The 24,401-nt window shown below is 36.6% G+C and overlaps 1 protein-coding gene across 8 annotated transcripts in view; it reads right to left on the bottom strand.

The window, feature by feature from the left end:
• The window catches only part of ABCB7 (ATP binding cassette subfamily B member 7), a 786,091-nt gene that overhangs the window by 599,470 nt on the left and 162,220 nt on the right, over positions 1-24,401 (bottom strand). For all 8 annotated transcript variants that reach the window (XR_014131590.1, XM_081759542.1, XM_081759541.1 and 5 more), the window contains one exon: positions 22,935-23,121. Coding sequence is in view for 7 of the 8 variants with exons in the window: in XM_081759542.1 (XP_081615668.1) it covers positions 22,935-23,121 (187 nt within the window). In the remaining variant the exon portion in view is untranslated. The remainder of the gene's footprint in view (positions 1-22,934; positions 23,122-24,401) is intronic.

Below are 24,401 nucleotides of genomic sequence, written 5' to 3' on the forward strand. Positions count from 1 at the left end.
AAGAAAGATCTGAGTTGAAGGAAGTGCGGTCTCCATGTTACGTCACTATTCCCAAATTCAAAATATACAACATCCAAGGTAGGTAATCAGATTTTTTCATTGTAGTCAAAATCCAGATTTAAAGCCAGTTTATATTTGTGAATAAAGAATGATTTTTTAATCTCCCGTTGTTTTTTGTTTTTGCTGAATCTATTACATTAATTTGCTTTATATTGTGTGTACGTTGATTCGGGTGAAGTGACAACCCCGACATACCTGTGACTTTTTTGATTGTCTAATGTATTCTTTAATTCGGTGTTAATATTGCGTTTGGTTTGACCTATACATGAAGTCACATTCACACTGAACACGATAAATACCTAACTTATTTGGGCGGATACTGGAAGCAGATATGTTATGCTTTGCAAGAATAGGTTGAATCGTTGAATTTTTGTCGATAATTGTGGAAAATAAGGGATTCCTATTCAAGTTCTTACTTCTTTGGGAATAACTGTTTTAGGGGGCTTGCACCGATCTGCGTGTTTCATTAAACCACTTTTGTAAAGTACGTAACTTACGACCACTTTTTTGTCCTATTTGATACAAAAACTATTTCGTCATTGAGATCATTCGGACAATCACAAATTAATAATGCCCTACGAAAGAAGAATTTGACTCTTCATATATAAGTCAAACCAAACACAATATTAACACCCGAATTAAAGAACACATTAGACAATCAAAAAAAGTCACAAGAAGAGGGTATATCGGGATTGTCACATCACCTAAACTAACGTACACACGATATAAAGCAGGTTAATGTGATAGGTTCATAACAGGAAAAAAAAAAAAAAAAAGAATATTGACGAATCATTCTTTATTCATAAATATGATTTTGGCTGGCTTTAAATCTGGATTTTGGCAACACTGAAAAAATCTGGTTACCTATCTTTGATGTATATTTTAGATATGGCAATAGCGACGTAACATAGACTCCGCGCTTCTTTCAACTCAGTTCTTTCTTTAGCTCACTGTGCTCTGCTCATGATTTTAGTACCAGTTTCTCACGTTATATTTATTTGGTGGTATGTATTCATTTTTCTATACATATTTCTCTCATTCATTGTTATCCTTGTTACCTTACCACTGAAGACGGAACTAGCTTGCTGTTCCGATGCGTCTGGAGAATAGTTAGTTTTCTCACGGAAGGATCTATTGGTAAGTAACCAAACTTTTTGTAAATTTGAATCATCCTCTCATGTGCTTACATAATTTTAATAGTACTGTCCTCTCGTTCATGTTCTTGATGTCGCATCTACGATCACACGATATATGTTTGTCTGGAAGCTAACACGTTCTTGAATAGTTGTCCACTGGAATGAGCAAGTGGGACAATAGGGGTGCATGAAGCTGACAAGGACATTTTATTATTTATATGAAATTTCCCACCCACCAAACATTGCTACACATACATGGCCAGGTTGTGAACTTCCAACTGAAATAGCTAGAATTTCGTCATCTACTTCAAGAGCATTAACTATGAATGCTGCAGCGTCGATGTAGTCCTGTCAGATAAAAAGAATTTAATGCCTGGAATACTGTCACGCAGAATTTGAACAAATAGTCAATATTTGATGATCTAAAGACCCCTTTAAACTAGTACGAGCTGCTAGCCCTTTTGCTGTTCCCCCAATGCCGTCCAAAAATTGCCATGGCTTGTTTCGAAGAGATTCCATTCAGCAGTGTTGCCGAAGTCCTCTTTATGCAGATATTCTAATAATAAGTGGCCGACTCATCACTGTAGTAATGAATATTCTGATCATTCCTATCTCTGTGATCAGATACTCTATCAAACGCATTAGAAACACATGAACAATGATGGTATCATGGCGGAGGCAGTCACACAAGCGTAGTTCGTTTTCACCAACATAAATGACAAAAGGATGCAATCTGGTCTGAGTTCCTCCTCCTAATGAAATCCTTGAACAGTATTGTGCACAACAAATGAGTATTTCTCAGCAACATCCAACAATGTGATCATTTCACTATTTGCAAAAATTGTTTCAAGCTGTTTAAGGTATAAACCTTGGTGTTTTGACATAAAGTGATGGCTTGTCACTCACTCAGTCATTCACTCTTTGCATGTGTTCCAGAAGCACCAACGGTAACCATTCGAAGCACATTCGAGACCACAAAAATTCGATAATCTAAGTTGATGGCCATACTGCTTACAATAATCTATGAACATTTCCTTCAAATTACAAAGCAGCAGACGTTTTCGCTTCTAATTTTTTTCTTCGCTGATTCTTACTGTAGTACAATCCTTCTGGTCTAGGCACCAATCGTAAACAAGCTGAAGAAATTGTATCTTCCTTTTCTGTTCGCGAGTGTTGCCAAAATGCTAGCTTCCAACTTCAAGTTTCTAGCTTGCTTCACCATTCTAGTTAAAGCAGCAAATTCTTCGGCTTTTTTTCCTGTAGTCCAGCTACTTAGGGCAGGGGCATAGTCTGAACATTCTTGGAATAGCTTGAACTAATGTCCATAACCCTACACTTTCGGCACTCCATCTTTGTGTTTTACCAATAAGTTTTACTCACAGCACCAGCTGCTGAATCACTTGAGTAATGTTGTCCTGGAATTCCTGAACTTCGTGCCTATTGTAACCCATTGAATCCCTTTTGCCAATTTGCTGAACTTTTAAAGTGATGATAATGAAGTATTTGCTCTGTAGCAAGCATCAACAACCTCCATGTTTTCACTGTTTCTTGTTCATCCTGGTGTTCTAACTCCTTTTAAGCTAGTTTCCATCTACATTTGGCACAAATTTTCTGACCTGGCTTGAAAACATTGTTAGTCATTACCTCCAACATACCGGATTAAAATGAAGATTCACTGTAAACCCTTCTTAGCTGTGTGCTTTTCCTTTCCAAATGGATTGCACCAGATCTGTTGCAGGAATTGAAATTTGGTCAATATAGAGCATAATAGTAGGAACAAATTTGGGCTCTTCGGTGAAGTCAAGCTCATTGGTAACATATTCTTCACTGGCTTTAGTTTACTTTTACCGGAATAAAATGATGATGGCTTATGACTATCAATGCCATCTGTGTTTCCAAAACAGCAGGATGAAGGTGTCTCTTAACTCATTTCCTGCAACGATAAATAAATATATAGAATAGACACAAGCGTACTATCTACAATGTTATCGCAAGCAACTTACCATTAGATCACAACAACAGCTTAACGAATATGGGTAGTAGCTCAGCCAGTTCTAAAACCATAGCGTTTATATATTGTCTCAACTTCCTTTACGAACATTCTAGCACATTCTACCATTTATCAAACTTTCTAACTTTTTGTTAAAATTCTAATCCTAAACCACTGAAAATAAACAATAAGAGGAACACACTCTTCTAGAAGGACCCTTAAACATTCTAGAATGTTTTAGAATATTCTATCATGTTCAAGCACATTATGAAATGTGTCAGAATAGTATAGAATGTTCAATCACATTCTATAATTTTCTAGAATATTATAGAATGTCCCAGAACATTCTACAAGATACTAACACATTTTATAATGTTCTAGCACATTCTATAATGTTCCAGTTCATCCTATACAGGGTGTCCCAAAAGTAATGACAAAAAATGAAACCACAGATTCCTGTCATCAAAACAAAAAGGAGCGGAGCTAGACAGCTTAGAATGTGGGGGGAAAAGGAACTTCACACCTGCCAGCGGAATAATGATAGGAGCTAGGAAGGGGGTTTAGAAAGACATAAAAATCATATCGGCTTGACATGTTAAACGCATGTTAGGTAACTGCGCCAGATATTCTCCATATGTCATTTAGGGATTCACCGAATATCTATACGGCAGGGGTAATGAAACGGTGCAGTGAAGATGGAAACTACACACAGAAAAGTTGTTATCCATGGCGCGATTGCACGCACATGTACAATGGGTGTCAAAGCAAAGATCATTTAGCAAAGTAATCTCAGGGGGCAATGGAAAAGTGGTATGCCAGATAGAAACTTGCAGAGAAGGTAGAAATAAGAACAAGTGTAACTAGTTGTGCCATGTAATGAAAGAACAGGTAGAATCCCCAACGACGTACCGTATTTGTAACGTACTATGTTACACAGAGTAGCGCTACAAACTACTAGGTCATACGTGCTGACAATAAGCGTACCGACAGATGATGTTCAAAGTGCTATCCTCTTACATCTATGCAACGTGCTAATCGTGAGTTTCGAATGCATTCCGTCACTTCCGGTGTGTTGCGTAACTGTTCACAGGCATCTCCAATGCGGTTTTATAACTCGGCAAGTTTCTTTCCCGAAGTGTGAAGTTCTTTTTCCTTACATTCGAAGCTGTCTAGCTCCGTCCCTATCTACTTTCGGACTATGTCATATAAACTTTTTTCTTCTTTTGGAGCCAGGAATCTGTGGTTTCATTTTTCGCCATTACTTTTGGGACATCCTGTAATATTATATACAACTATAATATTGTAGAATATTATAGAATGTTCTAACAACGTTTTGTCGATGATAACGTTCTAACTTTCTGAAAGGCCTTTTCATTTCTTAAGACACAAGGTTCTAAAATTGAACTATACAGTTTCTAAAGCTTGAAGTATGCTCTTTCCAGCAGTGTCAAGATGACTAAGATTGGATAGAACACAATTGAGATACTGGCCCAAAAACACCCAAAAATTTGCATCTACAAGATTTCGACCAACTCTGCAACTGTATATCTTTAAAAAAGGTTGGACAGTGCTAATCCACAAATCCATATCATAGGTAGGAATCATTTTCCAAGGTTTGAATTAGTGTATTCACAACGTAGTCACTGTATGTTCAATGTGGTCTTCCTAAATTGCAGAGACTTTTTGACAACTTTCAAGAGTTGTATCTACATTGAGATACGTTTAAACGGCTAATTAGTAACATATTCTGAGTCAGCTTAAAAAGTTGCCTACGTATGCAAAAAACCAGGTCTTTACGTTTGTACAACTTTCAAAATCGTTGGGCAAACTCCGCATTTTTACACCTTCGCACGTGGATCGAAGGTGAGTGGACTCTTTGAAAGGTCATATCAATGCAACTAAAGAAAATATCCAACTGAAGTTTTGCATAATCATCATAGAGTATACAGACTCTTTCCATTTAATTTTATTAACTTTAGAAATCGTCCAGCTGCGATCATCTTTGGAATCAGTCTCTTTGACATGGAATAACCCACTATAAACTTCAATTTCTCTTTCTGTTACTCAATTGGCTGGCTGAATTGGAATTTAAGGTTCCTTTCAATCCGACGTATACGAGACGTGGACCAAAAGCTTAACATGGATCAGAAAATCGTATGCTCCCACCGGAAATCGAACTAAGCTAATCTATAATCATTGCGGGTACGATGTTTGAAAAAGAAATATACATCTGTCCCAGACAATTTTTCTCTTATTTGTATTTAATAAATGTCTTTTGGTATGATTATTTAGAGTTAGAAAATATTAATTTTAAATTATTTCATGTAGTATTAAATATAATAAATTTGCAAACTGAAAATTCTAATGTTTCCGGGTTATTCGTAGGAAAAAATAAGCGGGAATAGAAAATTGTTATCCTTTTCACGATAAATGGTTTAATATCCTGAATAGTTTAACGTCCTTTTTAGCGCCGAAGCTGTATGACATAGATCGACATATGAAATTTTAGTTGGAGTATCTCTGAGCAAAAGGACTTTTGGCTTACCAAGAAACAGACAGAGGGTAACGTACAGATAGATATCACGAGGAAATGAATGATAATTACTGTGTTGATTGTATAAAAATACGTTACACTTCCAACTAGAGATGCAAAAAAGCCGGCTTTTTTGAATCGATGGTTTTTTCACAATAAAAGCCGGCTTTTTTGGGAAAAAAACGAGAATTTTGGAAATTTTGGCTTTTTTCATTTTCATGATTTTTCTATCCAAATAGCTTTCTTATAGTATATTCTATAGTTAAATAAGAATTCAATGACCTAAATGCCATATTTACCTCTGTAATTCGCCATCAAGATGGATGGAGCACATGTTTTACGAATTAAAGCTAACATGAAGAATGAAGTATTTGAGGGCAATTTTACAGGCTATTTAACTTTATATAACTTTTGAGTTAACGACATTTTTTTTCTTCTTCTCTAGATCATTTTAGTTTGTCATCCGTGTTTCATTTCTAAGAGCTTAGTACTCTAGCTTCTAGCACAAAAGTTAAACTTACGTTTCTCTATATATCCGTCAAAGCATACGTTTTTCAATATGCCCGTGAAACCGTACTTCCACATTTGTTATACTGTAGTTATGCAATGATTTAGCAATAATTTTCCGGATACAACCTTGAATACCAATTTATACAAATAATCAGTAGCGGATTTAGAAAAGTACTTTGGGTGGGGTTTCTCTGATTGTTTCGTTTCTTAAAAAAGTCCTAATTTTATTTGGGAGTTGCTTGAAGTTTATGAGTACAGGCATAACTAATATTTCGTTTCGTTTATATGTTTAGCAATAATCTTCCAGATACAACCTTGAAGATCATTTTATACTGAGAATCAGTGGCGAATTTAGAAAAGTATTTTGGGAGGAGTTTTCTTTTTACTAATGTTTAGTTTTTCTAAACATTCGTAATTTTTATTTGACGGGAGCTTAAAGTTTATGAGTAAAGGCATAACTAATAGATATTTCGTTCGTTTTAGACATTCCGCAACTTTGGGGAACAGGCTTCAGTCCGAAAGACCGACCCCCTAACCTTCGCAAAACCGTCACTGCTGGTAATTAGTAATAAAATGAAATGAAATCGTTGAGTTTTACGTCCCACGGTTATGCCGGTTAGGCTAAAGGAGACGGTGATTATGAGAAATGAATGAAATGGTGGAATGAAGAAAGTGGGAGGAAACGGGAGAACCTCGAGAAAACCCACGCACACGTCACTTGGCAGGAGCAGGGTTTGAACCCGGGACCCCATGCACCAGAGGTGAACGCTCTAATAATTAGTAATAATAACGATTTAAAAACAATAAGAAAGGAAGTCGGCTAACTCCTACACTCCTAGTTGGCCAGTACACGCACTATTTCTACATTCACAGATGGAATGAAGGAAAGCTTTGTTAGAATGGTCGAATGCTGGGTTGAATCCCGGACTTCCCGATAGAAGCGCAAAAGCCAACCGCTCAGTCATGTTTGTTGTGCAGTTGTATTTAGCTTAACTTAAATATATTCCGTGGTCCTTTTTGGGGGGGGCGGGGGAGTTCCGTAATGATATGTTGAATCCCTCTTGTTAAAAATTCAGAAAACTTGAGGACTGGGTAAATCGTGATGATGGTCAAGGGCACCCATGTTGTGGTTTCCAGGGGGGGGGGGAGTATAAGCGACGTTTCAAAAATAGTTTCAAATTTTGCTGTAACTAATGTAAAAATTCTATTGGATTTTCGATATTCTGAAGTACATTTTCCTCTAGGGGCAAGCGCCTTCCCCTGCCTCCCCCCCCCCCTGATGGGCGCCCTTGATGGAGGTTATAAAAAACTTAACTGTAGAATTTCAAGAATATACAGAACCAAAAGTTCCAGATGTGCAGCCTATAATTGTATCATATAAATCTAAGTATTTCTCTTATGTTTTATTTTAATTTTATTTTGTTTCAAAAAGAGGGTATAGAATATTTTGAAGTAAAAATACTACATACAATTTTGCTAGTTATTTGTATATTTTTTTAAAAGAAGTTTTTACTTTTAGGGTTGGCTCGTTTACATCAGCTTAAAAAAAATAACTGGTTTAAACCAAAAAAATAAAAAGAACAAAAATGCGAATCGTGTGAACTTCATGGTGACGTTTCCACATGTCAAACCATTTGCATTAGTCTTATTTCCTTTTCACCTTTTAATCAAGGTGTCCCATGTTCAATTCTCGGTCGAACCACAAGTTTTCTTTCATGTGTAAACCAAGTAGCGGTTCGGATGTCACTTTAAGTGAAAGTCTTCTCCTTGATAAACTCGGTATTACGTAAGGATGTTAAGTCTAAACATACGAAACGAAACCAAATTATATACTTCTGCATGCCTGTTGTTTTATAAAGAAGCTAAGGTTGCTTAAATATATTGATTGAAATTGGTAAAATTTATCGATTGCCTACGTAGCTTCCAACATTAGCTTGGATTGGACTTTCAATGATATCTACATACTAAATTTGTAATTTAATACCTCAGTTTTAGCGTACTGATTATAATACGTTGACCTTTAAATTTTACATGGAAAGCAATAACAGGATTTCCCCGTTATTGTTTTACATTTAAAATAATGATGGGATTTTCCCGATGGCTAGGGCGGGAGTTTCTCAATTTAAGAAATTTACTGACCGGACTTCTTTAAGCTTATGAGACCTCTTCCAACATAACCCCGTTGTTGCATAATAACACCAAGGCGAAACAAACTTATTTCTGTGAATGTGTAATATAAATACATAAAGCAAAATATCTAAATCAAAAAACCTGGTTTAAACCCCACAAAAGCCTGGTTTAAACTGCCCCCAAAAAACGGGTTTTTGGCATTTTCAGAAACAACCATGGTTCTTGCCAACTCTGCTTACTTTTGTATATAGGAGGTTAATTTTTTTTTATTACATACATTGGTTAATCCTTTGGAATTCATAATGTAAAAATGTTGAAGTAAAATTGTTTAAAATATCTTTTCGAAATTCATGGTTTATTTTCGAGGTTTTATATTATTATCGGCATCAACCACTAATTAAATGACTTTTTGTGTTATAGAGAAGCGAAACAGTCTGTTTTATCAATTTAAAGCAGAATTTTCAAAAAAGCCCAATTTTTCCCAAGCAAAAAACCGAAGCAGAAAAAACCGATTTTTTTTTTTCAAAAAAGCCGTTTTTTTTCGAGCCCTTGCATCTCTACTTCCAACTGAAGGTTTTAATAATGATTGCAAAAACCAGACCCATCAAGAAATGAAATATTTACGTAATATGGAATGCGTTGAAGGGTCTGGACCTATTTACGCAAAGTCGCACATATTTTTCGCTGTAGTCGACATCATTACTGAATCCTGTTGTACCTCTGACTCAACTGTGTTTGGTATTAACCTTTCATCATTTTTCCTTTATTGTATAATTTCATCAGCAAAAACATAATAGTTTCTTAGTCTGATATGAACAATGGATTTCTGATTTTATAATTTTATTCTCTCCAATGACTTAACTCATACTTCACTGACTAGTACGTTTTACGTTTGAAGGCCGTGAAAGAAGTTCGCAATTCATGGTCGCATGGCAATCCAAATGAAATTGACCAATAATAGTTGTGACACAATTTAGTTTTTTTAATTAATTTTTTACCTGTTTGTACCACATTTAGGGAGTTGAAAACGGGCATTCATTTATCTTTTTCAGCCGCGAGGTTTTGTCATAGCGGCCATTTTATATAGGCGCCTGAGCACATTTTAAATTTTTTAGTGCATTCGTTAAACGTTGTAACTTTTTGGTTTTAAAGGATAATGGGTTCGAACCAAAACCATATGAAAGATAATGGAATGGACAATATTCTATGTGTTGTGCACATTGAGAAGTACTTCAGAACGTCGAGAAAAGAAGCTCTGAACATTGAGGTTAGAAACCTAGAAATAGCAATTTTGGAATGTACATTTTGAAACGAAATAAATGAGACTCACCTTCAATTCTTTGTCTACATAGAGACTAGATAATAGACAACGTCCTAAACAAGTTTCAGATCTGAGAACTATATACTTGATTTTTTGGAAATTTTTAAACTTTGCGAATTTTCGAAAATCGTGTATTTTCACCATCAAATGTCTCAGGAATGACAGAAGTGAAAAGTCCCAAATTTGCACAAAATAGATGACAGTTATGCAGTAACAAGTGGGTAAAATTGCACCATTGAGACTCGAGCAGTTTCTGAGTTATAAGAGTTTTCTTCACTGGAACTTAATATCATGAAGCGCCCTTGGAGTGAATATAAACTTTGTAGCAAAAGTCAAAATAACACGAAAGTACTGTTAAATGAGTAAAGTGCATAATTTAAGAATCGTATCTTGTACAAAAAACGAAAGTCGTCTGTTATTTCTTTTCTGCCTATAACGCTGCTGTTCAGACATCAGTGAGGTAAATAGTTGACTAATTTGTGTACACAGTTTGGCACTGATCAAAATACGACCTGTAGGAGTTGTGATCTCTGTAGGTGTGAGTTTTCGGCGAACCTTAGTGATTGGGACCCACACTTTGTCATTCGTATATAATATAAAAGAGGTTCTTGGGCAATGGGAATGGAAAAAGTGATCAAAAAGATCGTTATTTTCCTGAGTGATGTCTTCAATTCCCCAATCCACTACTTCTGTTATAAATACAGGCTAAGATATCATTAGCTGCAAATGACAACATGTCATCTACTGTAGTACTGCAATCAGTAAATTCATCTGATTGTGAGTGTTCATAACATCTGATTTGTGTTTTCATTAGAGGTATAAATCTATGGTATGATCTGGTATTAATAATTCTTATACAAGTAGGCAAATCTCTAATTTCTTGTTGTTTGACTGCACTTCTTCTGATGAAACACAGATATATTGTATTCCTGAGATACTACATCAACACAAAACCTGCACATCTGTTCACTTTTTAAAAGCGTGAATTTCACATCACTGCAACAACTTATACCTCAGAAACTACTCAAGTCTCCATGGTGCAATTTTACTCAGTTGTTGCTGCATAACTATCGTCTAATTTGCGAAAATTTGGGATTGTTCACTTCTGTCCTCCCTGAGGTATTTGATGGTGAAAATACACGATTTTCGAAAATTCGCAAAGATTAAAAATTTCCAAAAAAATCAAATATATAGTTCTCAGATCTGAAACTTGTTTGGAACGTTGTTTACTGTCCAGTCTCTATGTAGACAAAGAATTGAAGGTGAGTCTTATTTATTTCGTTTTAAAATGTACATTCCAAAATGGCCATTTCTAGGTTTCCAACCTCAATGTTCAGAGCTTCCTTTTTCATTGTTTTGAAGTATGTCTCAGTGTGCGAAGAACACAGAATGTTGACCATTTCATTATCTTTCATATGCTTTTGGTTTGAACTCATTATCTTTAAAACCTAAAAAGTTACAGCGTTTAACGGAATCCTCTGAAAAGTGCAAAATACGCTCGGGCGCCTATACAAAATGGCCGCCAACAACAAACCTGCAAGGCTAAAACAGGGTGGAAACTCATTTGGAATTTCAAAATTCCCTGACTTTTCCAGAAATTTTCCCGGTTTTCCAGAAAATTTCTAGAGAGATATAAAATTGGTATATCATTGTTTTTTCAAAGCTTAAACAGAAGCTACAAGTGAAATGCAATGTGGACTAGAGGATCATTATTAAAAAAAGAATCACAAAAAACACTAGCGAAGATAAATAGTCTAATTTTAATCACTTACTTGCCTAATTTTCAATTCTCCTGTGTGTTTCCACTCCACTGTAACCAACTGCTGCACAGAACGAGAAGAGGAATGTCTATCCCTATCGCTTTCCAACTTGAAGCTTAATATTAGTCATAAAAGTACACACACTTACAGTCCACTACTAAAACACAAATTACTGGAACGAACACTACTTTACTGAAATGTTTTAAAACCTCAAATCACAGACTTGCGGTTCACTAAAATCAAACTGAAGTTAAGACCACATCCACTTAAATGTTTCAAGACTTCAAACCAATAATCTCATCATCAATTGCAAACAGTTTTTCCTTGGCATCATTCAACAACTTCATTTTCTTCGCCTCGAGTTCAATAACTTTATCCTTAATGGCATTTATCTTCTTCTGTTTCTTCTCTTCCTCTTCTTGATTCCTCAGAGACTCAACATACACTCCATGAGCATTGCGGGCAGCATGGACAACCCTCTTTGTAATTGGAAACTTATCAATACCACCCACAGCTGAAATTTTATCATGTACCTGAATGAATGCAATTAGACTGAACTCGCTTTGATTTTCAATTAAACATTCTTTGTTGATTGAAAATACCCTCTCCACACTAGCATTTCCATGAGATAAAATGAGGAGAAATTTCACAAAATCAGTCATATGTATTGAGCATGCGCCTAAATGCAGCATCTCCATCCAATGGTCATCTAATCTCTTACTTTTCCTGTTATAAGTCCTCATTGCTTCCAATACAAGAGGATTTTTAGCAAAAACTTTGAATTCACCTTGGATTTCATCAGCTAATGTTCCTGAAATCCAATTCTTGGATACTACAATTTCTAGGCAATTGGACAATCTCTTTGCAGCTACAGTGTCATCCATAACAAACACACTTGGATCCAGGAAAGAAATTGCTCTTGTCAGGTTGAATTTTAGAGGTGACCTGTCCATTATTTTCAGTATGAATTTCTGACATCCTGCATGACAGTCTTGTCGAAATTCAAGAGTCTGTCTATCCGATACGGTATTGGCTTTTCGTATAGCATCCTTTGATGTGTACCCAATGTTTACGAACTTGGCTGGCTTTAAGTTTTCGCTATTATTGAAGTCAATCTTAACCAATGGCCGGCCTTCCAAAACACTATCTTTCACAAAACGACCTGCAACAGACAATACTATGTCCTGGAGCGAGTTGTAAAGGAAAGGAGCTAATGGAGCTTCTCCCTGAAATTCACGCAGGAAAGGTTCAACAGTTTTACTAATGTTGTGAAAAAGCCATGTTTTGCACCAAGCAGGTTATCATTTGTGAAATGTCTTACAGTATCAAAGCTTTTGCACTGTGGTACTTTCTTCTCATCAACAGCCCACTGTACGTATTTCTTTACGTTCGGTAATATTTCCATCGCCCGGAAAGCAACGTCTGAATTTTCTGTCCATCTAATGCTGCAAAAGTTTTTCGGAAACACAGAAGAACCTGTGCATCTTATGTAATCTGCATGTCGAGCTGGAACGTCTTTGAATAAATTATAAGACGCCCTTAGGAATTCTTCTAATTTCCAACCTGTTGCTTGCATGGCAGCTTTAAAAGCACAATTCATAGTATGCAGCCCACAACTTCCAATATCAAGAAGAATTGGATCTGAAAGTTAACTTGCAAGATCTTTCTGCAGGTCACTTAAAAATTTGAAGTTAACATGTGGGTCATCCATCGAAACTTGAACAATTTTCTTGAGGTCCAAACCTAAGATACCATTCTTGAAACTAACTTGAATGTCTGCTGACGTTGAATGTCCGGGGAACACTGAATTTAAATATCTTGCTGACACTTGGTTTCTTTCATTGTCCCAAAACCAAATCGTAAGGTCCATTTGCTGCTTTTGTGAGACTTTGTTAAGGCTTTCATCAAACTCAATAACATAATGCTTGCAAGCTTCTATTTCTTTGAGAAGATCACCTTTTAAAAGTCGTCCAAGACCATGAACGATATTATAAGCTAACTTGGTACGTTGTAATTACATCCTACTACAAATTTCGCTATCAGGGAACATGAGCTTGAAATTTGTTGCCAGTCGGGAAGCAGATCTGAATGACAAGTAATTCCATTACTGCCTGCAAAGACTACAGAACTTCAGCTTTAGTTACTGACTCAGACACTAGAAACGACTTCATAACATTAGCACGTTTATTTTTAATAGATTCTTCGGAAGCCACCAGCATCTCTTTACTTACAACCAGTTCTGTAAGTGGGACAAGAAGGACCTGGATTCTGACCACTACATTCCACTGCATTCTTTTGCTGACAAAAAGTTGTTATCGGCCGAGTTACTAGAGAGTTCTTCACAGCTGCAGTGTGATTTTTGTCTTCCATGTGGCTAATAATAGCCCGTTTCCCCATGTTGCTGAGGCTAAAAGTATTTCTGCAAATCTTACAGAATGCAGCACTTCTGTTGTCCTTCACAGCAGAAAGCCACAATGAGAAATTTGGGTTGGACAGCCAGTCGTTCGAAAAAGTAGCATTTTTAGACATGATTGAGACGCAAACTGAAATGAAAAATAATAATAATATGAATATGAGTGTACAATTCATTCACATCAGAAATTAATATATTTAACAACATCAATAAAATAAGTACACTGTCTATTGTTTCTCATTGCTCAACGTTGTTACTGAATTTGGTATACCGGAAAAGTTAGTTAGATTAATAAGATGTGTTTAAGCGAATCTCAAAGCAAAGTCCGCAAGCTTTCACGTTGAAAATGGCCTGAAGCAAGGAGGCGCTTTGTCGCCATTATTATTCAACTTTGTCCTGGAGTATGCTATAAGGAAATTAAAGGATAGCAACCAGCAACCAGAGCCTAGAGCTAAAAGGTGTTCACCAGGTTATGGCATATGCCTATGATGTAAATCTGATAGGGGATGATAAATGAACAATAGAACGAAATGCAGAGATTTTATTAAACGCTTGCAGGAAAATGAGGTTAGAAGTAAACGCAGATAAAACTAAATACATGGAAGTTCGCCGGAATCGTGATAATGCAAATTGCGAATGCGTCAACCCGTAGCAACTTTAGTTTTTAGTCTGTGAATATTTTGGGTACAGATAGACAGACAGACACGCGAATTAAATATATAGATGAGGCTTGTTTTGCAAAAGTTATTTTGAAACTGAATTAATTAACAACTTATATTTTTAATTCCACGCATGCTATTATATGTTATTACTGTTAGAAAGACAGTAAATACTACAAGCTTATGCTGCGACATTTAAAGAAATACTTTTGCAGCTTCCCGAAACATGTTCGTTGCCATTAGGTACAATTTTCACTTTCTTGGAATACATCAAAACTCAACAATACTTAGAATCACTCTCCACTTCAGTTATGTAAAATAATTCTAAAACCTAGAATTATGTTGAATTCACTAAATTTAATTGTATATACAAAATTGTACTCGTAAACCAGTGGCGTATGCTGGGATTGTGACTTGGGCTATCACTAGACCTAGCAGATCCGGACAATACGGCTAGTTGATTAAATGTTAACTTCACTAACAGTGCAGTCTTTTCTGTAGTTGTTTTATTACACATTTCGAAGAATTAGCACTAGCAACTGTCTAGTTCACTTTAGATATGGGCTTCAGTGATAGCTTTGATAGCCCACAATATACGCTACTGCCCTAAACTCGTATATTACACTGCAAAACAATGCCGCGTCTTTGACGTGGGGGACCCGGGTTCGATTCCTGACGGGAGCTCATGTGGTTCGTATTCCACGTTAATCAGTAGGTCCATGTCTCATATAGCCTCACTGCTAAGCGGAATGTTAAACTCAAAGAAAGGCAAATCAAAATATCCCTTACTAGTAGAAAGAAGAAAAGACATTTTAGGAACTGTCGAGTTTTGTGCAATTAAAGAATAACTTGTGAAAATGTTTCTTCCAGACATGTTTTTTGGGGAGCAGTGCCCACTGAAGCTCTGAGAATTCCCCCCGAAGGAGACCAAAATAACAATCTATCATATAATAATAAACAGAATAGTACCTGCAGTGCTCCTCCGGAATACTAAGAGTGCCCCCGGAACATTGTTTCTAAAAGAAACACTGCTTGTGAAGGACTTTTTTTTTTTTTTCGAAATTTTATTTCAATTAGTTCCAAAGCGGCTGACTATCATATGGAGTCCTTGTAAGGAGAAATGAAAGTACACTCGAATTATGGCGTGCTAATAGGTTAATTTTTGAGCCATTTTTCGTGGCAATTAAAACGCAATTCTTGTAGCTTTCTTAACTGCACGGGAAGACAACAAATACGTACTCACGGAGCGGCAAATATTTTATGGCACCATATTTATTCTATGATCCGTTAATACATACAAAAACTTTATATTTTCAAAGGAAACTATATGCATTAATGGGTCTTTTCAAAAAAGTGGGGGCAACTGCCCCCCCCCTTCCTAATCGACGCCCATGAATCAGCCATCCGTTATTCTCTTTACATATTTAGAAGCGAATAATTTACAGTGAAAGTCATAAGTATTCGTACACCGGCTGCAAGCTATGAATAAATGCCTGTAGCTCCGACTTTGTTGGAGATAGAGCGTTAGAACAAACGGTACTGCATTCTCCATTAAGTTCTTTATTATTTACAAAACTAACGTTCCGTGAGTGATAAAACATAGACAAATAATGGCAGAAGAAACGAAAATGAACATGGTTTTGATTTGTCAAAAGTATTCGTACACTGAAATTAAAGACAAAAACGTTCAGCTGTTCGAGCTGTTGTTGACATAGAACGCCCTCTGGAGGTTTGCAAAGCTAAATACAACTACAGGCAAGCGAGATATCATACAAATTCAAAGAATTATTCACGACGGAAGACGTAATGGGTCAAAAAGGGACGGAGACAACAGGTGCAGAAAGTAAAATTGTTATAAGGCTTCATAACGATCTACCATTAACTGCAAATTCTTACGGGAGATATAAGATGTTATCGGACGACCACCTTCGACCGTGCAGTCAATCATAGATAGCTTCTGCGAAACAAACATAGTCAAAAACATGCCGCGAAGTGGACGTACACGGAAGATCTTTGGACGATGTGAGCGCATACTGCTGAATGAAATTAAGAAGAACCCAAGAATCCGATTGAGTGCTCCACAGATGCTGGCAGAAGCAGCCAAATCAGGTATGTTAGTTTCGGAAAGTACTGTGCGTCGTGCGTGAAACAAACAAGGTTATAATGGGCGCGTTGCTTGAAAGAAATTTTTTGCTTCCGAGATGAATAGGAAGAAGCGGCTCCGGCTTGCGAAAGCTTACGTGAACAAAGATGTAGCTTTCTGGGAAAAAGTGATATTCTCAGATGATAGTAAATTTAGTGTGTTTGGCTCCGACGGTAGAAAAATAATGTGGCGGGAGCCAAATACAGAGATGAACCCGAAATATCTGCAGCAAACCGTCAAGCATTGAGGTGGAGAAGTGCTAGTTTGGGGGCGCATGCGTGCTTTGGGAGTGTGAAAGTTGACAATTATCGACGGTATTATATACCAGCATATGTATACTGATATCTTGAAGAAAAATCTACGTACTAGTGCTGATCAAATGGGCCTGCACGACCACTTTATATTTCAACAGAATAATGATTCCAAATATACAGCACACAATACAAGGCTCTGGGTACTATACAATGTGCCAAAGCAACTGGCCACTCCTCATCAATCGCCTGACCTCAATCCGATGGAGTGTTATGGTACTGACTCGAAAACAAACTCCGCAATCGCAGCATTACGAGTAAACGTTCTTTACAAACTGCACTTGAAGAGGAATGAGTTTCTATAACTGTCGAAGATTCTCGACATTTGGCGCAATCGATACCGAAGCTCCTTCTAGCTGTAATTAGGGCCAAAGGGTACCCATCCAAGTATTGAATCATGCACAATCATTTTCTTTCTGCACGTTTCGACGTGTACGAATACTTTTGACACATCGAAACCATGTCCACTTTTGTTTCTTTTGCTATTATTTATCTATGTTTGCACATTCACGGAACATTTCTTTTGTAAATACTAAAGATCTTAATGCAAAATGCAGTGCCGTTTGTTTCAATGCTCTATCTCCAAGGAAATCAGAGCTACAGGCATTTATTCATAGTTTGCAGTCGGTGTACGAATACTTATGACTTTCACTGTATATAGGACGAATCAACATTTACGCAATGTTACAATCAATATGCATGCTTATTTCCTCAGACCAAACAAATCTGTACTAGAATTTAGGATCGGAAAGTCGAATGTAACGGAAACTCAAATACGAATACGAACAATGCGCGAAAAGGTCGATAAACGGCTCAAAATTACAGAAAATAAATCCAACCCATCGCAGAAATGTCGGTTTACATCATATTTACAAATCATTGACATTGGAAAAATTCATAAAAATTACCAGTGTATATTTTATCACTCCTACGGGTGGTTACGCGCATTAACGAAAACTGACACGTTAATCATACATAAGGTATACACACTAAATTCACACACCACGACAGGAACCTTGGGCAACTCAGGGACACGAACCCCTAAATCCCCGTAAAATTATTGTTTTTAATTATTATTTTGTGATTCCAGGCCCCCGGGCATTTGTCCCCTATTCCCCCTCCCCTGTCGCCGCCCCTGCAAACTCGTAAACCATTATTAAACACAAATCATGAGAGTTATACGGCAAAGAAGTCCATGTGTTAAGAAAAAGAATTACTCGAAAACATGGTATTTTGATCCAGGCCCATAGCTAGGAAATGGCCAACGGAGGTGGAGCCCGCACCCTACGACAATCCTCAACTCCCTTGACTGAAATTTGCATTTCTTTTTTAAAAAAATATATGTTTAAAAAAATAAGTAGTCAATAATTCTTAAAGTTATTTTCTTGGAAAAACACCATTACAGAATTTACATAAAATCGGTTTAAAATTGCAAAATTCAGATCAAGAAACTGTTCTACTCATTATCTGTTTATTATTCGTTAATTTGCAATCAAATACTTCTCCGGATTTAACAACAAATATACAATACCTTCACTGTGCTTATTAGCAACCTCTGTCATACTGCACTACAAGGTTATGCTATCGTTCTTTGACGTCACAAATGAATCTCACAAAAATACAGCAGACAAGGAACTCGTTTCTGATTGGTTATTAATTTCGGCATTTCTTTGATCTAACAACATATACTGTTGGCAATTTTATAATGTAAAATGAATTAAAATATAACCATATTGAATTAGAAATGAGTAGTTATGTGCAGATATACTGAATTTAGACCGAAATCGTTTAAAATAAAGATATTTTATATTTGAAATTAGGCCTATTATACTGACGTACAGGCCTTTACAAATTGTTAGTATACTTTTATTTCATAGTGTTGTTTTAAAACTCTTATACAGCTCACACACGAGCGATAAGCTGGTTTTTCTTATTGTTCATTCACAGAATGAGCAAAGATCATCCCACATGCAGTGTTGAATTCAGGGGTGCCCAGGGGGACATTTCCCCCAGAGATAAAACATCCCTCCCCCGAAGACACATGAGAAAATTCACAAGATATTAATACTGGTATGATTTTCTCCAACATATCCATCCAGCATTATCCCCCCCGGAGAAAAGTTTCTAAATTCAACACTGCTCACACGGGTTTTTCAGAGACCGTCAACTTGGCGGCGCAAAACGGGGGAAGGGGGGCGCGGAAGCGTAAAATCGCATTTTTTTCTTTAGGAAATTTTCACGAATTTTTTGCGACCTTAGTTTTCAAGGTATCATATTGAAATTTTGCATACGTATTTTGTGGGCCTTTGACTATTTTTCATGGAAATATGAAATTTCCATGCTACGAACCCGTCATCACTAACTCAGCATACTTCACTATGTTGTAATTGAACAGTACTATACATCAGTCACGAACAAAGGCGTCCACAGAAAATTTCGCAGGGAGGGTGAAGAATACAAGCTTCCTTAATAAGTATAAACTTTTAATTTGAAAGCATAACTTCCTATTATAGAAATTATTATTAACCTATGCAATTTTCCAGAATGGTCGACTGACCCTTCGACCCCCTCTGTGGACGCCCATGGTCATAAATATCGTGAGGAATTATGTATTTTATTAATACCCAACCCCCTTGCACATAACTAAAAGATATCGTCTTTAATGGTCACACAGGCCTACATGAAAGAATAGTTAGGTCTATCTACATCCTTATTGCAAACAGTGTATCACAAAAATTCAGTAGGCACACCTCTATGGCTCTATAAAGTTACGTGTTTTCATTACTAACAATTCAAAGTATTCACAAAGCTGAATACAAACAAAAAAATAAATAACAATAAATAAATAAATAAATAAATAAATAAAAATAAAAGATAAATAAAAATAGATAAATTTATAACTTCGCTGTTGTTACAAGCCACACGACGTATGATCCCCTTCTCACACGCAAACATAAAACAGCACAATCATGATTCGTATGTATTCTGAAATAACTCTTAATGCTTTTTTAATAACTGCATATGCATAATCTATCTTTACTTACCTCCTTAATCCTCAACCTCTTAAATTCAGCTGCTGGATCACAAGGTCCAAAATACACGCATAGCACGTTTAAATACCACACAATTTCACACAAGCACACATCGATGCGGCGTAGCTAACATACATACATATATATATATACTGAACCGGATGGTTAGCGAGTGTGCGTACAATGCAAGTAGTCCCGGGTTCGATTTCCTGTGGACACTCAAAAGGTTTGGTGTTGGCCAGAGAGTTTGGAAAGGACAATTATGGAGCTACCTGTATTAAGAAGTAGCGGACTTCGGTCTAGAAAGCCGGCATTAACAACTTTAGGTAGGCCCGGGTCTCAAAGGTTTTGTCGTGCCAGCAGTGGCGTGCGGTGGTTATGCAACCGGGGAACAGGTCGACATAGATAGGAAATATTGTGTGACAAAACAGCAGAACTGAAGTAAATGAGCACTAATAAAATGTGCTTTTAAGAAATCACAAATTTTGTTTGTAGCTGATTTTTTTTTTAAAAAACAGTAGTACATGCAGTAGCGGAATTGGGTGTAAAAACTAGGGGGAGGGGAATGCCATTACTTCAAACTGGTGCTCAAAAGGTCAAATATCTGTAAAAAGCATAGCCAATTAATCATGTGTCGCAAAAAGTACTGCCGCCACTGAGTACAAATGCATGTGGAACCCACACAGTTTTTGATTCCACATAGAAATACACGCATTAACCAAAATTCCACATATTTGGGGAATTCGACACACATTCGGAACTCTTCCGGCAGAAATATTCAACTACCGTTCAGCCTTTATATTAATCACGTGACTACCAAAACGGGATGCAGGGGCGCAGCCCCGAGCCAATTCTGGAAATCGAGCAGCCATCGAACAAAACAAGTGTGTTAATTACAACATAGTCCCGATTTCGCTCCAGCTCAATTCATGGGCAGCACTAAATGACAAAAGAATATGAAGAAAGTATGCGCAGCCCAAACCAGCAGAGCTAGATAAACGAAACCTGGAACGAGGGAGAGATCTGGGAGCGAAGTCCCCAGCGACCAAAGCTATTTTGTATATAAATAAACCGGCTAAATGGCTAGGAATACAGCAGAACGTATATTTTCCCCCGAGTAAAAATTCCCGGTTTTTCATCAAAATTCCCTGACTTTTCCAGAGTTAAAAATTTCCCTGACTTTTCCGGTTGTCCAGGTTTTCCAGGTGAGTGGCTACCCTGTAAAAATAAATGAATGCCTGTTTTCAACTCCCTAAATGTGGTACAATCTTAGGTAAAAAATTCAAAAATAAATAAATTTTGTCAGCAACCTTTGACCTGAAAATTGGTAGATTTCATTTGGATTGACCCGTATGTTAATATATATTTTCTATTGTTTACTTGATATATACTAGGCATATCGAGAAAGTAAGTTCTGATGGACTCTGAAATGGAAAACGAATATAAGACAAAAATGATTTACTGCTGTGGAGTTGGTGATACATAACTTACTTTTCAACTATCCTTGTTGAGGCATTTGTCGTAATGCAGCACCAGTTTTTTTACGCCTGTGCCACCAAGGATTGAAAATGAAATGAAATGAAATCTCTGAGTTTTACGTCCCACGGTTATGCCGGTTAGGCTAAAGGAGACGGTGATTATGAGAAATGAATGAAATGGTGGAATGAAGAAAGTGGGAGGAAACGGGAGAACCCCGAGAAAACCCACGCACACGGTGTTTGTCCACCACAACGTTTACTTGGCGGGGGTTGGAAACGAACCCGGGACCCTAAGCACCAGAGGTGAACGCTCTACCACTGAGCCACCGCGGGCCCCACCAAGAATTGAAACCAACATGTTATAACTGTCCATACACTTCACACAACTGCCAGTGGATCTGCGACCTGATTATCGCTTAGCGTCCTGATTATCACATGTATCTTGTACGCAGCGGGTGACTGTCTTCGCGCAGCCAAGTTTACCGTACCAGTTCTCTGATAACTGACTCTAAGCAAGTGCGCTCGTGCCAGGTTATGAATACGTGTTCCTCATCCGATGTTGCGGAAGCGCATTCTGCTCTAACCAGTAGTACCATTTTGGGCACTTAGGGAAACGCTTTATTTCTGCAATATAAAGGATATTTTTGAAAAATATATCTGGTTATTTTTTGCTATTATTTTCTGTGTGGTGTTGCCACATTTTCAAAACTTTGATTATCCCAGCGCCTGAAAGAGGTCCCGAAAATTACACTACGGTGTATCATTCTCGATTGTTACACAAATATAGATTAGAGTGGTACTCGAGTAATCACGTTTTACTGTACATATATTAAATCCTACGTACAATTGTATGGTCAGATCTCAAAGAGCCTCAACGCTGTCTCCAAAACAAACTATTCTATGATTAGGTTTGTTGTACAAGAAAATTAATGATTTAAGGAAATGAAACCTATAACTGAATTAGTAGTCACGTAGAAACATACACATCTCTCTCTTACTAAAGGGGTGATCTGCCTTATGTCTTCCAACACTGCTCCATTCACCTACTAGAGATGGTTGTAAACTGTTTTATTCAAAAGTGTTCGAATACTAATTGTTTAAGCAGCACATACACTTTCTATGGACTAATGGATTGCGTTTATATTTATAAAATAAGTACTATAAAATAGAAGTTGGATGCAGCCAAAGAAGACACAAGAAAACTAACTTATTACTTGCGGTGCAGTAAAAACCACACCCAGAGAGACAGATCGTAGTTCAATTCATCTCCGTCAAATTTTTAATAATATACAACGAAATAATTTTTAAAGTGACAAATAATAGAATTAAAATACAACAATGAAATAAACTTCTTAAATTTTCTGAAATATTAACTCATCATCAATTACTTTATTATAGTGTCATGTAAAAAAAAACCTGCTTTGGCTCAAAAGCAACACACATTTTGTAAGTACTCACATCCGAGTAGTAGTGCTGTTGAAAATGTGAGTACAGAACTCGATGGATCGGCCAGAGATAAAAGTTCTCCTTGATTTAAATAATCTACTGAATACTTAAATATAAACGGCACCATGACATTTAATACTTTAGAGCCAATCAGAAGTCCTACTGCCAGGAGAACTCGCTGTCGAACCGTCGGATCATCCTGCAAAATAATGAAATATCCTACGTAAATACACGAATTTAATGACATGTGAATAAAAGCAAAAGGTTTAGGATATATGCGAACGCACAAATAAAAGTAATAATAACAACATGCATGATAATAATTACACAGAGTGAATCAGAAGCTGGTGGCCACAGTCCTTTCTTCAAAATATCGTCCGGTGTATGACTTCACCGTTGAACTTTTACAAATCTTAATTGCGCGAGTTAATTTTTCTAAGTTCTTTAAAAACAACACTTCCGGAACAACGCAAAGACGGGAACGACGGAAACATTTCACACACAGATCACAATTTGCTGTATCCATAGTCAGTTTGTATTTTTGTTACTTAATATAATGTTACTCCCAGAACAAAATAGTGCCTTGGCTAAAACATTGTAGTTGTTATAAAATTTTCCTCTCCGGGTAAAAAACAATGCACGCTGCTAACAAGTTCATTAGCTGTAGATATAACTAGAAGGCAATACTCCAGTTGTTTCGATAGAAATGTGTCTTAAGTTCTTCCTTTCTTTTGGGTTTCATGGCTTATAAATCTGGTTCGTATCCGAATAGGTAGTTTTGTTTTTCGTCTCTTCTTCTCTCTTTAACTATTTCGTTATTACAGTATCTATTTTTAAGCAAGATCTAAAAAGAAAAATCCCTGACATATAAATATATAACAACGATTTTTAGATTTTGCTTATCGTTCAGCAAATTACTAAACAAATTTAATTTTGAATATCAATTTCTAAGTTTCATATTCATTTTAAGTTAATAGCTTCTTAGAATTTCAGCAGTTCATATTTCTGTATATTACGTCACTTTGAGCTTAATAAAAATCTCATTTGCGGCAATAAAAAGATATATGAACATGTTGTGCACCTTTGTTTATCGTTTGTTTTCTTTTCTGAGGTAGACCAATGTTAAATTAAAGTCCAAAATTGCATTCATGTTTAATAAACAGTACCTTTACTTATTTATCTCACACTGATGTATCTATATCATATTGCACACTTCACTCACGGTCGTAAAACTATGGTAAAGGAAGAGAATTAAGGTTTAATAGTATGTCACAAAACATCCGTTTTAATAATGACATAATCTACACAATAAACATATAATGCCAAAAGAATCATCTACATCAGGAACCAACAAATTTCGGTACTTTCTGGGTTTGATTGCTCTAAGTAGTTAACGAGCGAAGCCATAGCAAGATAGTCTAGGCATCGGGGCTTAAAAATTGAGTTCTAAGGGCAAGTCATGTAACAATTTCACATCCG

Source organism: Thermobia domestica, chromosome 5, assembly GCF_964235325.1.
Source record: "Thermobia domestica chromosome 5, izTheDome1.hap1.1, whole genome shotgun sequence".
NCBI lineage: Eukaryota > Metazoa > Arthropoda > Insecta > Zygentoma > Lepismatidae > Thermobia > Thermobia domestica.